The sequence below is a fragment of the Podarcis gaigeae genome (assembly GCF_964106915.1).
Source record: "Podarcis gaigeae genome assembly, chromosome: 7".
NCBI lineage: Eukaryota > Metazoa > Chordata > Lepidosauria > Squamata > Lacertidae > Podarcis > Podarcis gaigeae.
In genome coordinates, this window is record NC_139683.1 from 80,124,092 (window position 1) to 80,136,528 (window position 12,437).

Genomic DNA, 12,437 nt, shown 5'->3' on the forward strand with positions numbered 1-12,437 from the left:
TATTTCCAACTCATAGAATCAGATTTCTGTTGGAATTATTGACTCTTCATCAAATCCAGAGTAGCGTTTCCCCATGTCGAACGCAATGGCTGCAATCCAGAGAGAGAATTGGTCATGTTGAGGTTCCACTGAAATCAGTGGGGAAAGTTAATATATTCATCTTTAAGTTCCATTAATTTCAGTCTGAATCTTAATGGACTGAGGCTCAAAGTGTAAAGGACAAGATGTTGTGTCTCCTAACTCTGCAGTGAGCACACAAAAGAAAAATGTGACCGGTCAAATCCTGCTTCCCATGACTATAGGGACTATTTCATACTTTATGTGTTTTCTGTGGGCAGAAACAGTAACAAGCACAATTTTTGCTTAAAATTTGAAGCAGGTCTAAGCATTTGTCCCAGTTGACTCAGATGCACATTGCTCTAGAACAGGCATGGTCAGACTTGGCCCTCCAGCTGTTTTGGGACTACAATTCTCACCATCCCTGACCACTGGTCCTGTTAGCTAGGAGTGGTGGGAGTTGTAGTCCCAAAACAGCTGGAGGGCCAAGTTTAGCCATGCCTGCCCTAGAAGAAGAGAGTATCAGTTTTCTTTCTAAACCCAAAGCACACCTCTCCAGTTTAGGAGTGAGTAATGCCTAAATGCCCTTAAACTTTCCATGTTGGCACAATGTTGTTGCACTTTAAATTATATTGTATGAAATTGCCAATGGAATGTTTGCTATAATTTCATAGCAAACTTAGAAAATATTACATACTATGCAGTTATATTTTTTTGTGCATTTATGAAATGGCCTAAATTTTGCCCTCAAGGAGAATGGGGGAGAGGGGTAGAAATCTAAACCAATTTGCGACCTTTTGACTTTTCCTACCGGAGCAAAGTGAATACTTGGCATTCAAGGGAAAATTCAATGCAAAACTTGAACCTGGGCGTGATTTATGCCCTTCCCCTTTGTATTTGCAGGGTAATACAGAGTCGTGTGTATGTGTCCCCATTTGGCAACATCCACAAGTTGTCACATGCTTAAAAGAAAATCCACACAACCAATTTATTATGTAAATATTGAGGGAGGAAAATTAACCTGCAGCACTTCCATCTCACAAATTCTACAGGGACCTGGTTCAGCCAGTCACAGATTATTGTGAATGAGCTGCATGAGACTTCGTCTTGCTCATTCCCACTGCCCACATAATTTCCGAGAGATGGAGAGAGAAAGCTTCTGTTCCCACTTTAGGACAAACCACAGTTCTTTGATGTGTATGGGTTGTCAAAGCCAGTTAATGCATACAAACTGCTTTCTAAAACCACAACTGGTCTTGGTTTGTTTTAACTAACTGCGGTTAGACTATAGCACAGCCTCCTGAGTTTGAAAGCAACAGGGAACTTTGCTTTTCTCTAAAGTGAAAATGGAGTATCTCTCTCCTCTTCTTGCTCCTAGGAAAGGAGGGATTGTATCTGAGGCTCACACAGGCTTGGCCACAGTCATCTTAAAAATGGTTTAGATCCGTAGTCCGCTAGATGATGTTGTAGTCCCACCAGCATGGCCAAAACCCAGTGATGGTTGGAGTTGTTGCTCAACAACATTGCTACCCAACCCTGATTTGTTGAATCGAATCGAGCCTGTTAGTTGGCCTGCCGTTTATATATCATGTGGCGGAATTAATAAGTACCACGGAGTAAGGACCTAAATTAGGCTTGCATAGCAAATTTGTCTTGACAGAATGTAATGTAACACCCTTCCTCTCCCTCCTTATGAATTGTTTGTTTCATGTATTTGGTTATCAGCCAAATTATGTTGTGGCTGGGACCTACAACGTAGCTCTGATTCTTAGTTTAAACTTAGGATGAATAACGTTATCTGGCCTTGTTGTAAGCTGCAGAAAGTCAGCACTAGGAAAAAGCTGGATTCAAACACAGCAGAGGACATAGCACTGCCAAAGTGAAACGTTTTTAAGTCCCATTGACTTCTTAAGGGTGGTTTTCAGCACGTGTCTTAATTTTCCCATTCAGATTAATGGGATTGAATGTGTTTAACCAGGTCAATATGGCTTTTATCTTGAAAGCAGCAGCTGGCATTAGTTTCCAATTCAGCATATTAAATTGGGTTGTTGTGGCTTGGTGTTTTTTGTTTTTTTAAAAAAGAACATATTTATGCTCAGTGACAGAGCAAAGTATTTCACCCTGTGGATTTATACAACATAAACGTCCTGGGTGTTCTCTGAATTCTTCTATCACAAAATTGAGCCTGCCTTCGCCATTGCTAGAGAACAACAACAACAACCCAGTAGTGGCATTCTAGATAACAGGAGGAAACATCCCTTAATTTCTTTGATAATAATTAAAGTTGCAATTGGGACGCAGGTGGCGCTGTGGGTTAAAGCCTCAGCACCTAGGACTTGCCGATCGAAAGGTCGGCGGTTCGAATCCCTGCGGCGGGGTGCGCTCCCGCTGCTCGGTCCCAGCGCCTGCCAACCTAGCAGTTCGAAAGCACCTCCAGGTGCAAGTAGATAAATAGGGACCGCTTACCAGCGGGAAGGTAAACGGCGTTTCCGTGTGCGGCTCTGGCTCGCCAGATGCAGCTTTGTCACGCTGGCCACGTGACCCGGAAGTGTCTTCGGACAGCGCTGGCCCCTGGCCTCTTGAGTGAGATGGGCGCACAACCCCAGAGTCTGTCAAGACTGGCCCGTACGGGCAGGGGTACCTTTACCTTTACCTTTAAAGTTGCAATTAACACTTCAGTTTGTTCTTGTCAGGAAGATAGCTAGGCCTGTATACTAAGTGGACTGAAAGTTTAGCGGGCTAGTCCCCTCCACCTGCCCCTTAATTTACAAACTTTATATTTTTTACGGTAATGTGATTTTTTAAGCTGTCACTTTACAACGTGGGGGATGTGATGAGAAAGGTATGTTTTTGATGTCTGCGAGGCAAACGCTCTCTGCTTTTTGGTGATGGTTAAAGACTGAAGAGCAATCAAAATGTGCTGGACACTTTCTAATAAACCAAGTGTATTTTTACAACGAACTGCTTGGCTCCAATCTGATTTGTGTTTTCTTTCCTTGGTGGGAGAAGTTGGAGTGCCGTGGGCTCTATTTCAGCAGCGACTCCGCGACTCCCTCGTCTGCCGCCACCCCTGTTGAAATGTTTCTCAGCTTCCTCCTCTGTCTCAACCACTTCCATCTTTCCACTCTGCTTTCTCTTTGCCAGACATTCTGCCCTTTCCTCATATCATGTTGAGGGACTCTCATCCTTTGATTGACAGTAGCCAGGGGAGAGCGAGGGTACCATGAAGTACTTGGAACACTGAGCTGGACTGATCTTTGGACTCAGCCACAGTGGCGATGCCTCGGCCACCCCCTCGTTGGAAATAACTCACACAAGGACGCAGATATTAGGTTTATGTTATTGGGCAAATTTTGGCCACAACTTTATTGAATTACAGAATGTGAGCGGTATTGGCTTAGGCATTGATTGGACCCAACTATATTTGACTCCTGCCCGCTGTGCAGGAAGTCCAGTAAGGTTAAGCCACCGGTAGGGGGAGCCCTGTCGATGCGAACCAACTCAAGCTCCCCCTGGTGTTCCCGTCGGGGTCATGTCAAGGCCTTAGCCCCCCAGCTGGGCTTCAGACTAGATCAACACCCCTGGGTTCCCTTAATGGAATACCCTTAAGCATGGAGGGGCAGGTGATGGCCACACCTCCCCTCCCCCACACAAGGTCAAACAATGCCTAACCGCAACCCTAACAAACTTGTGATGATTGCTATGAGGTAGGCGAAAACCAAGTGGCCAGTGCCAATTTGCCAAGTGGAAAAATTCCTACCAGGCCCCTCGGACAACCAAGGCGACCAACTGAAGTCCATAGCAAGGCCATAGCCTAACCTGCAAAATAGGGAGGGAGGGCAGGTGATTGAGGAAGCGAGCCAAAGAGGAAGTCCTCTGGCTCGCTCCTCCGTTTAAACGGCCCCGGCCACGCTCCCCCGGCCAGCGGATTGGCTGGCTGGGCTCTGACGTGGCCGGGATCCCCCAGGCAATGGGCCACAAAGTCCCCTGCCCCAGGTGGGGAGTAGGTGGCCACGTGGTCCACCGCAACTCCTCCCCACTGGGAAGTGGAGTGGATCTACCACCTAGTAGAGCAACACCTGAATTGCATGGCCTGGGATAGTCTCTCCAGTCTTCTGTACATGGGTTGGTCCAGCAGACCAAATTGCTTGACTTGCTCCATTGCTTGCCCTCCGTTCTGTTGCACAGAAGATGATAGATCATGTCACAGATCTTACAGATCCTCTCCGTTTTTGTGGGCATGAATGGGCTTTGTGCAGAGGGCTTGTAGCACATGAGATTATCTGTACTTTAGAAGGGTTGCATGCCAATCCTTCCTCTCTAATAGAGCACCCCCTGGAAAGCGTGTCTCAGCCACGTCGGTGGCTAAACTTTTAAGGAGGACAGTCGTACCTTGGTTCTCAAATGGAATCCATTACGGAAGTCCATTCGACGTTCGAAAACGAAAGCGCGGCTTCTGATTGGCTGCGGGAGCTTCCGGCACTCAATCGGAAGCCATGTCAGACGTTCGGCTTCCAAAGAAGGTTCGCAAACCGAAACACTTCCTTCCAGGTTCGTGAGCCAAAACGTTCGAGTTACAAGGCATTTGAGAACCAAGGTACGACTGCACAGCATTTCTGGATCCCAGTATAGAGCGTCAACTAGCTATTTTACTAGCATGCCAACACTGATTGCGAATCTCCAGATAACGCCACTCCAAATACTATTTCTTAATCACCTTGGGGGATGACATTCATTTGGTTTTGCTAGCAGATCTCTCCATTCTGTGACACTCACAGCAGTCAGATGTTAATTAGATGTGTGTTTAAACTTTTCTGGTTTGAACGCCAAGCTTTTTTGGGCCACCCAGGTGCCATCAGTATCCTCTCAATAATGCTTCTGTGGACATGCAACCACCTCACCCCTCCTTGAAAACTACTGATGTAGGGCAGCAAAAACAACTAGCTGAGATGGTATATCAGAAATTACCAGGAGAAAGGCAGACTCCCAACTCATTTCTGCACTTGCTTGTGTGATGTGGGCGCTCTTTGCCCCATGAAATAGTTCCCTCCCTCTCCTTGGGCATTCAGAAAGGTATTAGAAGATTTTAGAAAGAATGTCGTTGAAAAGGAAGGGCGCCTACTCAACGTGCCAGGTCTTCAAAGAATCAGATTTAAGCAGTAGCAGAATTCCCCTTTTATATACTGAAAGCCATGGCAGAATCCGTGAAGAAGAATTGTTAGAGGTAGGTAGCTCTTTTCTTTAAAAAAGATTTTTTAAAAAAAAGCCTAACGAAATGAAAGAATAAGTCTGAGGTGTGCGTGAAAGCTACATGACAAATTTTAATGTGTTGTTCTTAGGAGAGAAGCGTGTGTACCTGTCATTACCCAGGCCAGGGGTAAGTTCACTTTGGTGGGGTTGCTGCATTTACCTTTTTCCCCATACACTAAAAATTGATTTGCTCCATTCCACATACCTCCTCCTTATTTGCCACCGTGCTCTAATTTTTAAAAATCTAGTTTTCTTTCACCCCCTTACAGAGGGTTAATGAAAACCTCATATTGCCATCCTGGCTATAGAAGGTAGTTTTCTTTGAGGAAGCAGCAGTAACTAAACAAAAAAGAAAGTTGGGTAATCCTTTTCCCCGCCTTCTCAACTGCAGGGCTTTGCCTAAGACAGGGGTCAGCAAACTTTTTCAGCAGGGGGCTGGTCCACTGTCCCTCAGACCTTGTGGGGGGCCAGAATATATTTTTTTTGGGAGGGGGGAATGAACGAATTCCTATGCCCCACAAATAACCCAGAGATGCATTTTAAATAAAAGCACACATTCTACTCATGTAAAAACACGCTGATTCCCGGACCGTCCGCGGGCCAGATTTAGAAGGCAGTTGGGCCGGATCCGGCCCCCGGGCCTTAGTTTGCCTACCCATGGCCTAAGACCCCTGTAGTTCAGTTCATGACATTGCCTACTGAAGCCAGTTATGTAATCGCAGGTGATATAGGAGACACTATTTCGTACCTGGAGAACTTCTGCCAATCAGAATTGACAGTTTTTTGCGCTAGATTTACTCACATATTTAAAAATCTGAAATTTTAGCAACAGCCATGGGTCACTTCTGTTGTGTTCAGTGAGTCCATAAGGAAGGGGTTTTAAAAAGCAGGAATTCCATGAAAGCAGAACAGCAGTTGGTTCATTCCAACACTGACCCAACAACATAATCCTTCATTGAATTCAATCATTTTGAGTCTGGGGTTGGAGGGGAGAGCTTTATTGAAAAACAGCACACATTCTTGGGAATTCAACTGTTGACTCCATTCCTCATCCCTTTGATGGAATAATAGTAACACTGGAAGCAAATTCCATTCGGTAAACCTTTTCTCTTTCTTTTTTTTTAACAGAAGCATAATGCAAACATGAAAGCCTTAAAGCCAGTCAGGCTTGATAGCGAGGTAAGATACTACTTCTTAATCCGCTAGTACAATTTTTCTGTACTGTGGTTGTGAAGCTGAATAGTGTATTAAGCAAAAAGGAAGTAACTTTTATCACTTGCAGGAGCAAATGAAACTTGGGAAACTAGGCTTGGAACTGCATAAACTGACAACGCGCGTCGACGCTGAGATGGAGAAGTGGGACGATCCTGAAAACGAGATTGTACGGCATGGGCAAGGCCTGTCTAGCATGGCCTATTCTATGTTCTTATTTACAAGGTAAAAACAAAAGGGTCAGGGAGGGAGGGAGGAATATTAAGGAGAGAATGGTTTGAAGAAGAAACCATGGTTTGAAGTAATATTATGAAGAGAACCGGCCATGGTTTGAAGAAGAAACCATGGTTTGAAGGAATATTATGAAGAGAACCAGTTTGAGGAAGCTATTCTTGTTAGCCTTCGTCTTTCTGCCCTCCCCTTGCCAAACTTGACACTGTATTTTCCTTGGGGCTGGGACCTCTCCTTTGCTCATGTTAATTTGAAGGCTAAACAAGAAATTACACTAAACATGCGGCTGAATGTGAAAATGGCCACTCTATTCCCTTCCCCTCTCCCTTGTATCATTGAGTGAAAGCTCCTAGAACTTGACTCAGATTATAAGGTTCTTTTTCTCCACAATGCTGGCTGGCAGGCAGGGAAAGGGGATGGCGGACGTCATAATATTTCACAAGCCCTCCTTTGATGCTATAAAGGGACAAAGGGAGCTAAATGCACCACTGGTGCCTTTTGGAGCAGATGCATATTCAGCATAGCGCCCTGAAAAGCGCCATCATGTGCAGTGATTATGCTGTGTAAAAATATATACATTACAGCTTTTTGGTGTTGAGATATAGCGCAAGCCATCTGGCTGCAGAAACGGCTGCCTAAGACAGAAGCTCTTTAGGGGCATTAATGAAATACTACACAGTGGTTCCTAGGATCTCTTGCAATGTTGTAGGGGATGTTGTGGTACTGCTGAGTTGCATCTCAGATAAGGTTACCAGTTGTTTTTTCAAAGAATCCGGGGACACTTTTTTTTAAAAAAAAAAGAAGAGGATTTAAAAAATAATAATAATAAAGAAGTAATATCTTCTTTTCTGTGGTCTCCTCTGTCACGCGGCCTTCCCCTGGGCCTCAGCCTGCTCTCTTGGAGAGCTAGCTGCCATGGAGTAGGCTCGGGTCGGGCCTGGGCTCGACCACGTGTCCTTGCCCTCGCTGTGCTCTACTATCTCTCCTCCTGAGTGGCGGCAACGGCACAGCAAGGTCAGGGCTCCCCTCTTTTTTTCTCCGTCCTCTTTCTCTGTCTCCCTTTTCCTTCTCCTCTCCCCCTTCTCACTGCGTCAGCTCCGGGGGTTTTACAGGCCCCGGAGCGCCACTGGGCAGTTGGCCGAGTGGCTGGAGACTCTCACTCCCAGCTCGATTTGGGTCGTGCGGGGGGGGGGGGTCAGCAGTTCCCCCAGCTGACGCGCTAGGCGTCCCCGGTTCCCCCTTGGCAGCGGCAGTCTTAGCAGCCCGGAGCCAGCCTGGTAGTGCAGTTGTCTCTGGCTGGCTTCAGGAGCTCCTCGCTGCCGTGACACCCGCCATTTTGCCTCGCCGGAAATCCCCATGTGATGTGTCTTGTTTGTTGAACCAATCACGCAGCATTCATTCCCTACTAATAAATTGACAACACTTAAAATATAAATTCCAGAACATTAAATGAAATCCAGGGACATTCCGGGGACGGATTTTGTTTGGGGACAGATTTATAAAGCCGGGGGCTTTCCCTGGGAAACGGGGACATCTGGTAACTATAATCTAAGAGTCCCCCCCCCCTGCAGCATTGAAAGAGATCCCAGAAAGCTTGTCTTGCTGACCCCCATCCCCACTTGTGTGTACTTTGTTTTGTATCCTGGAGAAGGCAGCCATTAGCAAAGTCTGAGAAGTATCTGGCTGGCATTTAAGGTCACTGCTCTTTCCTTTTCTGAACACTAAGCAAGACAGAAAAAAACTTATTTAAAAAAAACACAACAAAATTCATTACACTGGCTTTCCATGTTTCACCCTTAGTTGAAATCTTACTTTGCACCTTCAAGTTAAGTAACCTTGATGTAGTTACAGCAAAGACAGCTCGTTCTCATGTCGCGAGGGATGTTTTGATAAAAAAAAAAAATCACTGTGCTCCTGTATCTTCAGCCAAAGCGATGCCCAAGTCTGGAGCAGAACCGAGAGATTGAGCTGTTTTCTCCTTGGCAGAGTCTATTCTGGGCCACTCAAGCACAGATAGGGAAACTCCAGAAGTTGTTGGACTTGCAACTCCAATCAGTCCCAGCCAAGAATAGTGAGAGTTGCAATCCAACACCTGGAGGACCACCTCTGCACAAAAATGTCAGCTTCTCTGCCCCAGTCCTCCAGAGCCCTAATCACAGGGTTTTGTAGATTAAACTGTCTTTAGTGTGTTGGAATTGTATTATCATTATTATTTCTGTCTCTCTTTCTCTCTTTTCTTTAGAGGGGAAGGGCTGCTGAAAACCACCCAGGATTTATTTCAGCAGTCAGAGGTAATGAACAACCAAAAGAGAGTTCGCAAACTACTTTCAAGATGCTGTCAGCAAAATGTTTTAATTAATTCCTGGAGCAACGTGAGGTTCTGTTAGCAAAAACACTGAGCAATTAAATCATGGGGCCTTTGGGTTGCCTAATGAATATAGCACTTTTTGTCTAGGTTAATATTTTCCCTAAACCTTATTCCCCTTAGGTATCATTTAGAGGTGGGGGAAATCTAACAAGTACATTTGTATGTATCTTGAGGGTTCTTTGTTTTTTTAAAAAAGGATTTCCGTATATGTGAACTGTGTATTGATTTGGAGCGGAGAAGTGAAGTGGGGCTTGCTTCATTCACCCCCAAGTTGATTTTTAATCTTTCCTCCCAGTTTTGTTCTGGTGGGAGACAGGAAGAATATTGCTGTGTTGCCTCCCATATATATATCATTCAAACTATGGACATGTGATCCTGGATATACCCGTGCCTCCATTTCTCTCTTGCAGCAGGTCTTTTCGTGTCTGCAGGTCAGGCTAGGCTACAAGGAAAAGGGAGGGGACTGCAGACAGCCAGTAGATGTATTATTAAATACACACACACACACTCTCTCTCTCTTACACCAGTGTATTTATTTTAAGTGAGCTGTCTCTCTTAAACAACAGTATTTTAAAGTGTATTCCTTTTGAGCTGCATTTGACTTGTTCAACAGGTTTCCAGGCCTGTTGTTGAGAGTAGGACCTCTCCTCATCTCTTGTGTTGACTGTTTTTTAGGTTTGCATTTAACTCCCCCCTTCTATTGTAGGCCTTTGCTGCAGAAGGACTTAAGCTCGCCTCAGCTCTCCTTGCATTTTCTAATCAGGTACCGTACAAATTCCAAATATGAAAAAAAAAAGTTGCGTTTAAAAATTTCTGTTCTTGATGCTTCCATGCGTGGTTCCTAGCCTTTTCCCCTTATATAAATTCTGTCATGTTTAGCTCTCCTATCTTAGAGGCATCTATGTGTTCATTTCAGCTGGAAGATGATGACAAGCCATTGGTTCTACAGGAGATTGACAAAATGGTCCCTGTGTATCAGCAGCTTCAGGTAACAGCCAAAACCCCTGTTCAGGGTAAAACTGCAACTTTCACAAAGGTAAGCTCCTTAATAAATTTTAAAGAGAGTTTTGCCAAATGAACTTGCTTTTTCAATTTTCTCTTATTTGTAGTCGAAGGAAGAAAACCTAGTGTTAGTCATGCCGAGAGTAGACTCAGTGAAATCAGTAAGCCTGCTTTGAGTATGACTAATGTTGAGGATCACACATATTATTTAGTTGTGTGTGTGTTGAATAGAGCAGGCAGAGGTTGTATGGTGCTATTATGTCGCTAAAATTAGCCAGGTCTCAACTTGGGAGGCCACTTTACAATTATATGGTGACGCTTAAAAACAAATCGTAGCCAGACAAGTCTTCTGGAAACAAATGTGGTGCTCCAAAAAGTTTCCTTGTTCCAACAAAGAAATAGGGGTCCCAGATTTTTAAAAAGCAAGCACAAATCTTGTTATGCCATCAGCACTTTGTAGAATGTATGCTCAGGCCTGTTTTAAAAGCATGTCTAATGGAACACAGATACCATTAATTGTCTAATGGAACACAGATACCATGAATTGTCTTCCGTTTAAGCTCACTACAAAGTATTCAGCGTATTGCTTGCTTCCCAACCGTAAAGAAAAAGATGCCTGTTTTCCTTTCTCAAAAGTAATAATAAATGGTGGGCTGTCTTAAATTTGTGCATTTTTTAAAAGAGAGAGGTTACCTTTTTAAGGATTCTCCAAAAACAATACAAAGATCACCTTTAAGGCATTGAAAAAATGTAGCAGGTTCGTTGCTTGAAAGCCAAACAGCTAGTTCTTTGATTGAAGCCTTTCAATCCAATTCAATCCTGCAAGAGAGCAGCTTAAGAGACTTGGGACCATACAAGTGTGCTATTGTGTCTTCATTTGATTCTTGTTCCTTTAATTAAGGCTTGTGCAGGAGAACTTCCTACTGGATTGCGCTCGTTATCCTTAAAAGGTGGCGGTGGAGGGAAGAAATCGTAGCGGAGTTTGAGCCACTAATAAATGTGTTTGATAAAAGTGCGAAAGCAATTTTCACAGGCGGCATTTCATGAACTCTTTTGTGATGCCCAGATTTACTCTGTGTTTAGGTGGACGCATGTATTCACAAAGCAAAGTATATTCTTGATCTGCTGGCCCACGTTCTTCCACTTAGCTGCAGGTTACTAAGAAAGGTGAGTTGGCATGCACACATCATCTAAATGTAGCAAAATGAACCTATTTCTGGATGGAGCAACAACTTGTATTTATAAATTATGTTTATTGCAGCACAGAGGAGGAAATGACTATCTTAGAGCCCATCATCCCTGGAGGGAAAATGGCCTGCAGACCGTAGCAAGAGAAAGTGGTGGCCTGGCTGGAAGAACAGACGCCTTTGGGATAAAATCCTTGGAACAACACGTAGCATACCTCAGTGTTTTGGAGAACAAACCGTTCTAAGGCGCTTTTTGGGAACAGAAAGATTTCCATATGAGAGTTTGTACACTAAGCCTCTCCTAATTGCTTTCTTTTGAGAAAGGTGAAACCAGGATAGAAAAAGCTCTTGTAACCTTTTCACATCTAATAGATGTCACGGTACTTGGCAGTTAACAAAAGCAACACACAGCTTTAAATGGCTGCATATTTTTGTAAAATGAATACGTTTTTGTTCACTATTAATATGTATCGCTATTTTTGTAATCCCGTGCATTTATGAATGTCTTACTCTACAACCCCAAAGATGCTGCTATAGATCTTTATGCACATGAACTGGATAGTCTTTTGATATGCTACATTGGGGGGGGGGGAACTACTGGTATTTTGTTGTTTGTTTAATAAGTCACCACTAAGGACGCTGGTCTGAAAAGAGGTATTGTGGAAGAGTGTTTTTGAAAAGGGAGTAACGGACGGGACTAGAATCTCTCCCCCTCCCTCTTAAAGTGACCTGCAAACAGGTTCTATTGCCACAGGTCCCACTTTTACCTTGAGAAGGAGGAAGGGAAAGAGGCAGGCATAGTCTCTTTAGGGGCAAGATTTGGTCCCAAGGTCTCCAAGCTGCTGTTTCTTCTGAAAGCATTTGTTAAGTTACAAGAAAGCTTTAAGGATAAAAGCCTTCTGAAAACCTCACTCTTTTTTTTTTAAAGAACACCACCAAATTTACCAACTTACAAAGCTAAAAATAAAGGTTTTTGTTAGTGCTGATGAAGCCAACCAGTTAAGAGCTTGTGTTTGTCTTGTTTGTTTTTATAGTACGCTCACACAGAGTCAGTAAAATTTGTGTCGTATGCTCTGAGCAATTTTATCAGAAATATCTCCCAGAGATACTCCCTCCCTAGTGAGTGAGCT

The 12,437-nt window shown here is 44.1% G+C and overlaps 1 protein-coding gene across 4 annotated transcripts in view; it reads left to right on the plus strand.

Annotated features, from left to right (window-relative positions):
- The window catches only part of CTNNAL1 (catenin alpha like 1), a 77,314-nt gene extending 65,086 nt beyond the window's left edge, over positions 1 to 12,228 (plus strand). For 3 of the 4 annotated variants that reach the window (XM_083749689.1, XM_083749690.1, XM_083749687.1), the window contains 8 exons: positions 5,397 to 5,434; positions 6,436 to 6,486; positions 6,590 to 6,744; positions 8,993 to 9,041; positions 9,825 to 9,881; positions 10,035 to 10,154; positions 11,204 to 11,287; positions 11,382 to 12,228. In XM_083749689.1, the coding sequence (XP_083605815.1) occupies positions 5,397 to 5,434; positions 6,436 to 6,486; positions 6,590 to 6,744; positions 8,993 to 9,041; positions 9,825 to 9,881; positions 10,035 to 10,154; positions 11,204 to 11,287; positions 11,382 to 11,552 (725 nt within the window). In that variant the 3' untranslated portion in view covers positions 11,553 to 12,228. The remainder of the gene's footprint in view (positions 1 to 5,396; positions 5,435 to 6,435; positions 6,487 to 6,589; positions 6,745 to 8,992; positions 9,042 to 9,824; positions 9,882 to 10,034; positions 10,155 to 11,203; positions 11,288 to 11,381) is intronic. The other variant, XM_083749688.1, reaches the window with a different exon arrangement.
- The last annotated feature ends 209 nt before the right edge of the window (positions 12,229 to 12,437 follow it).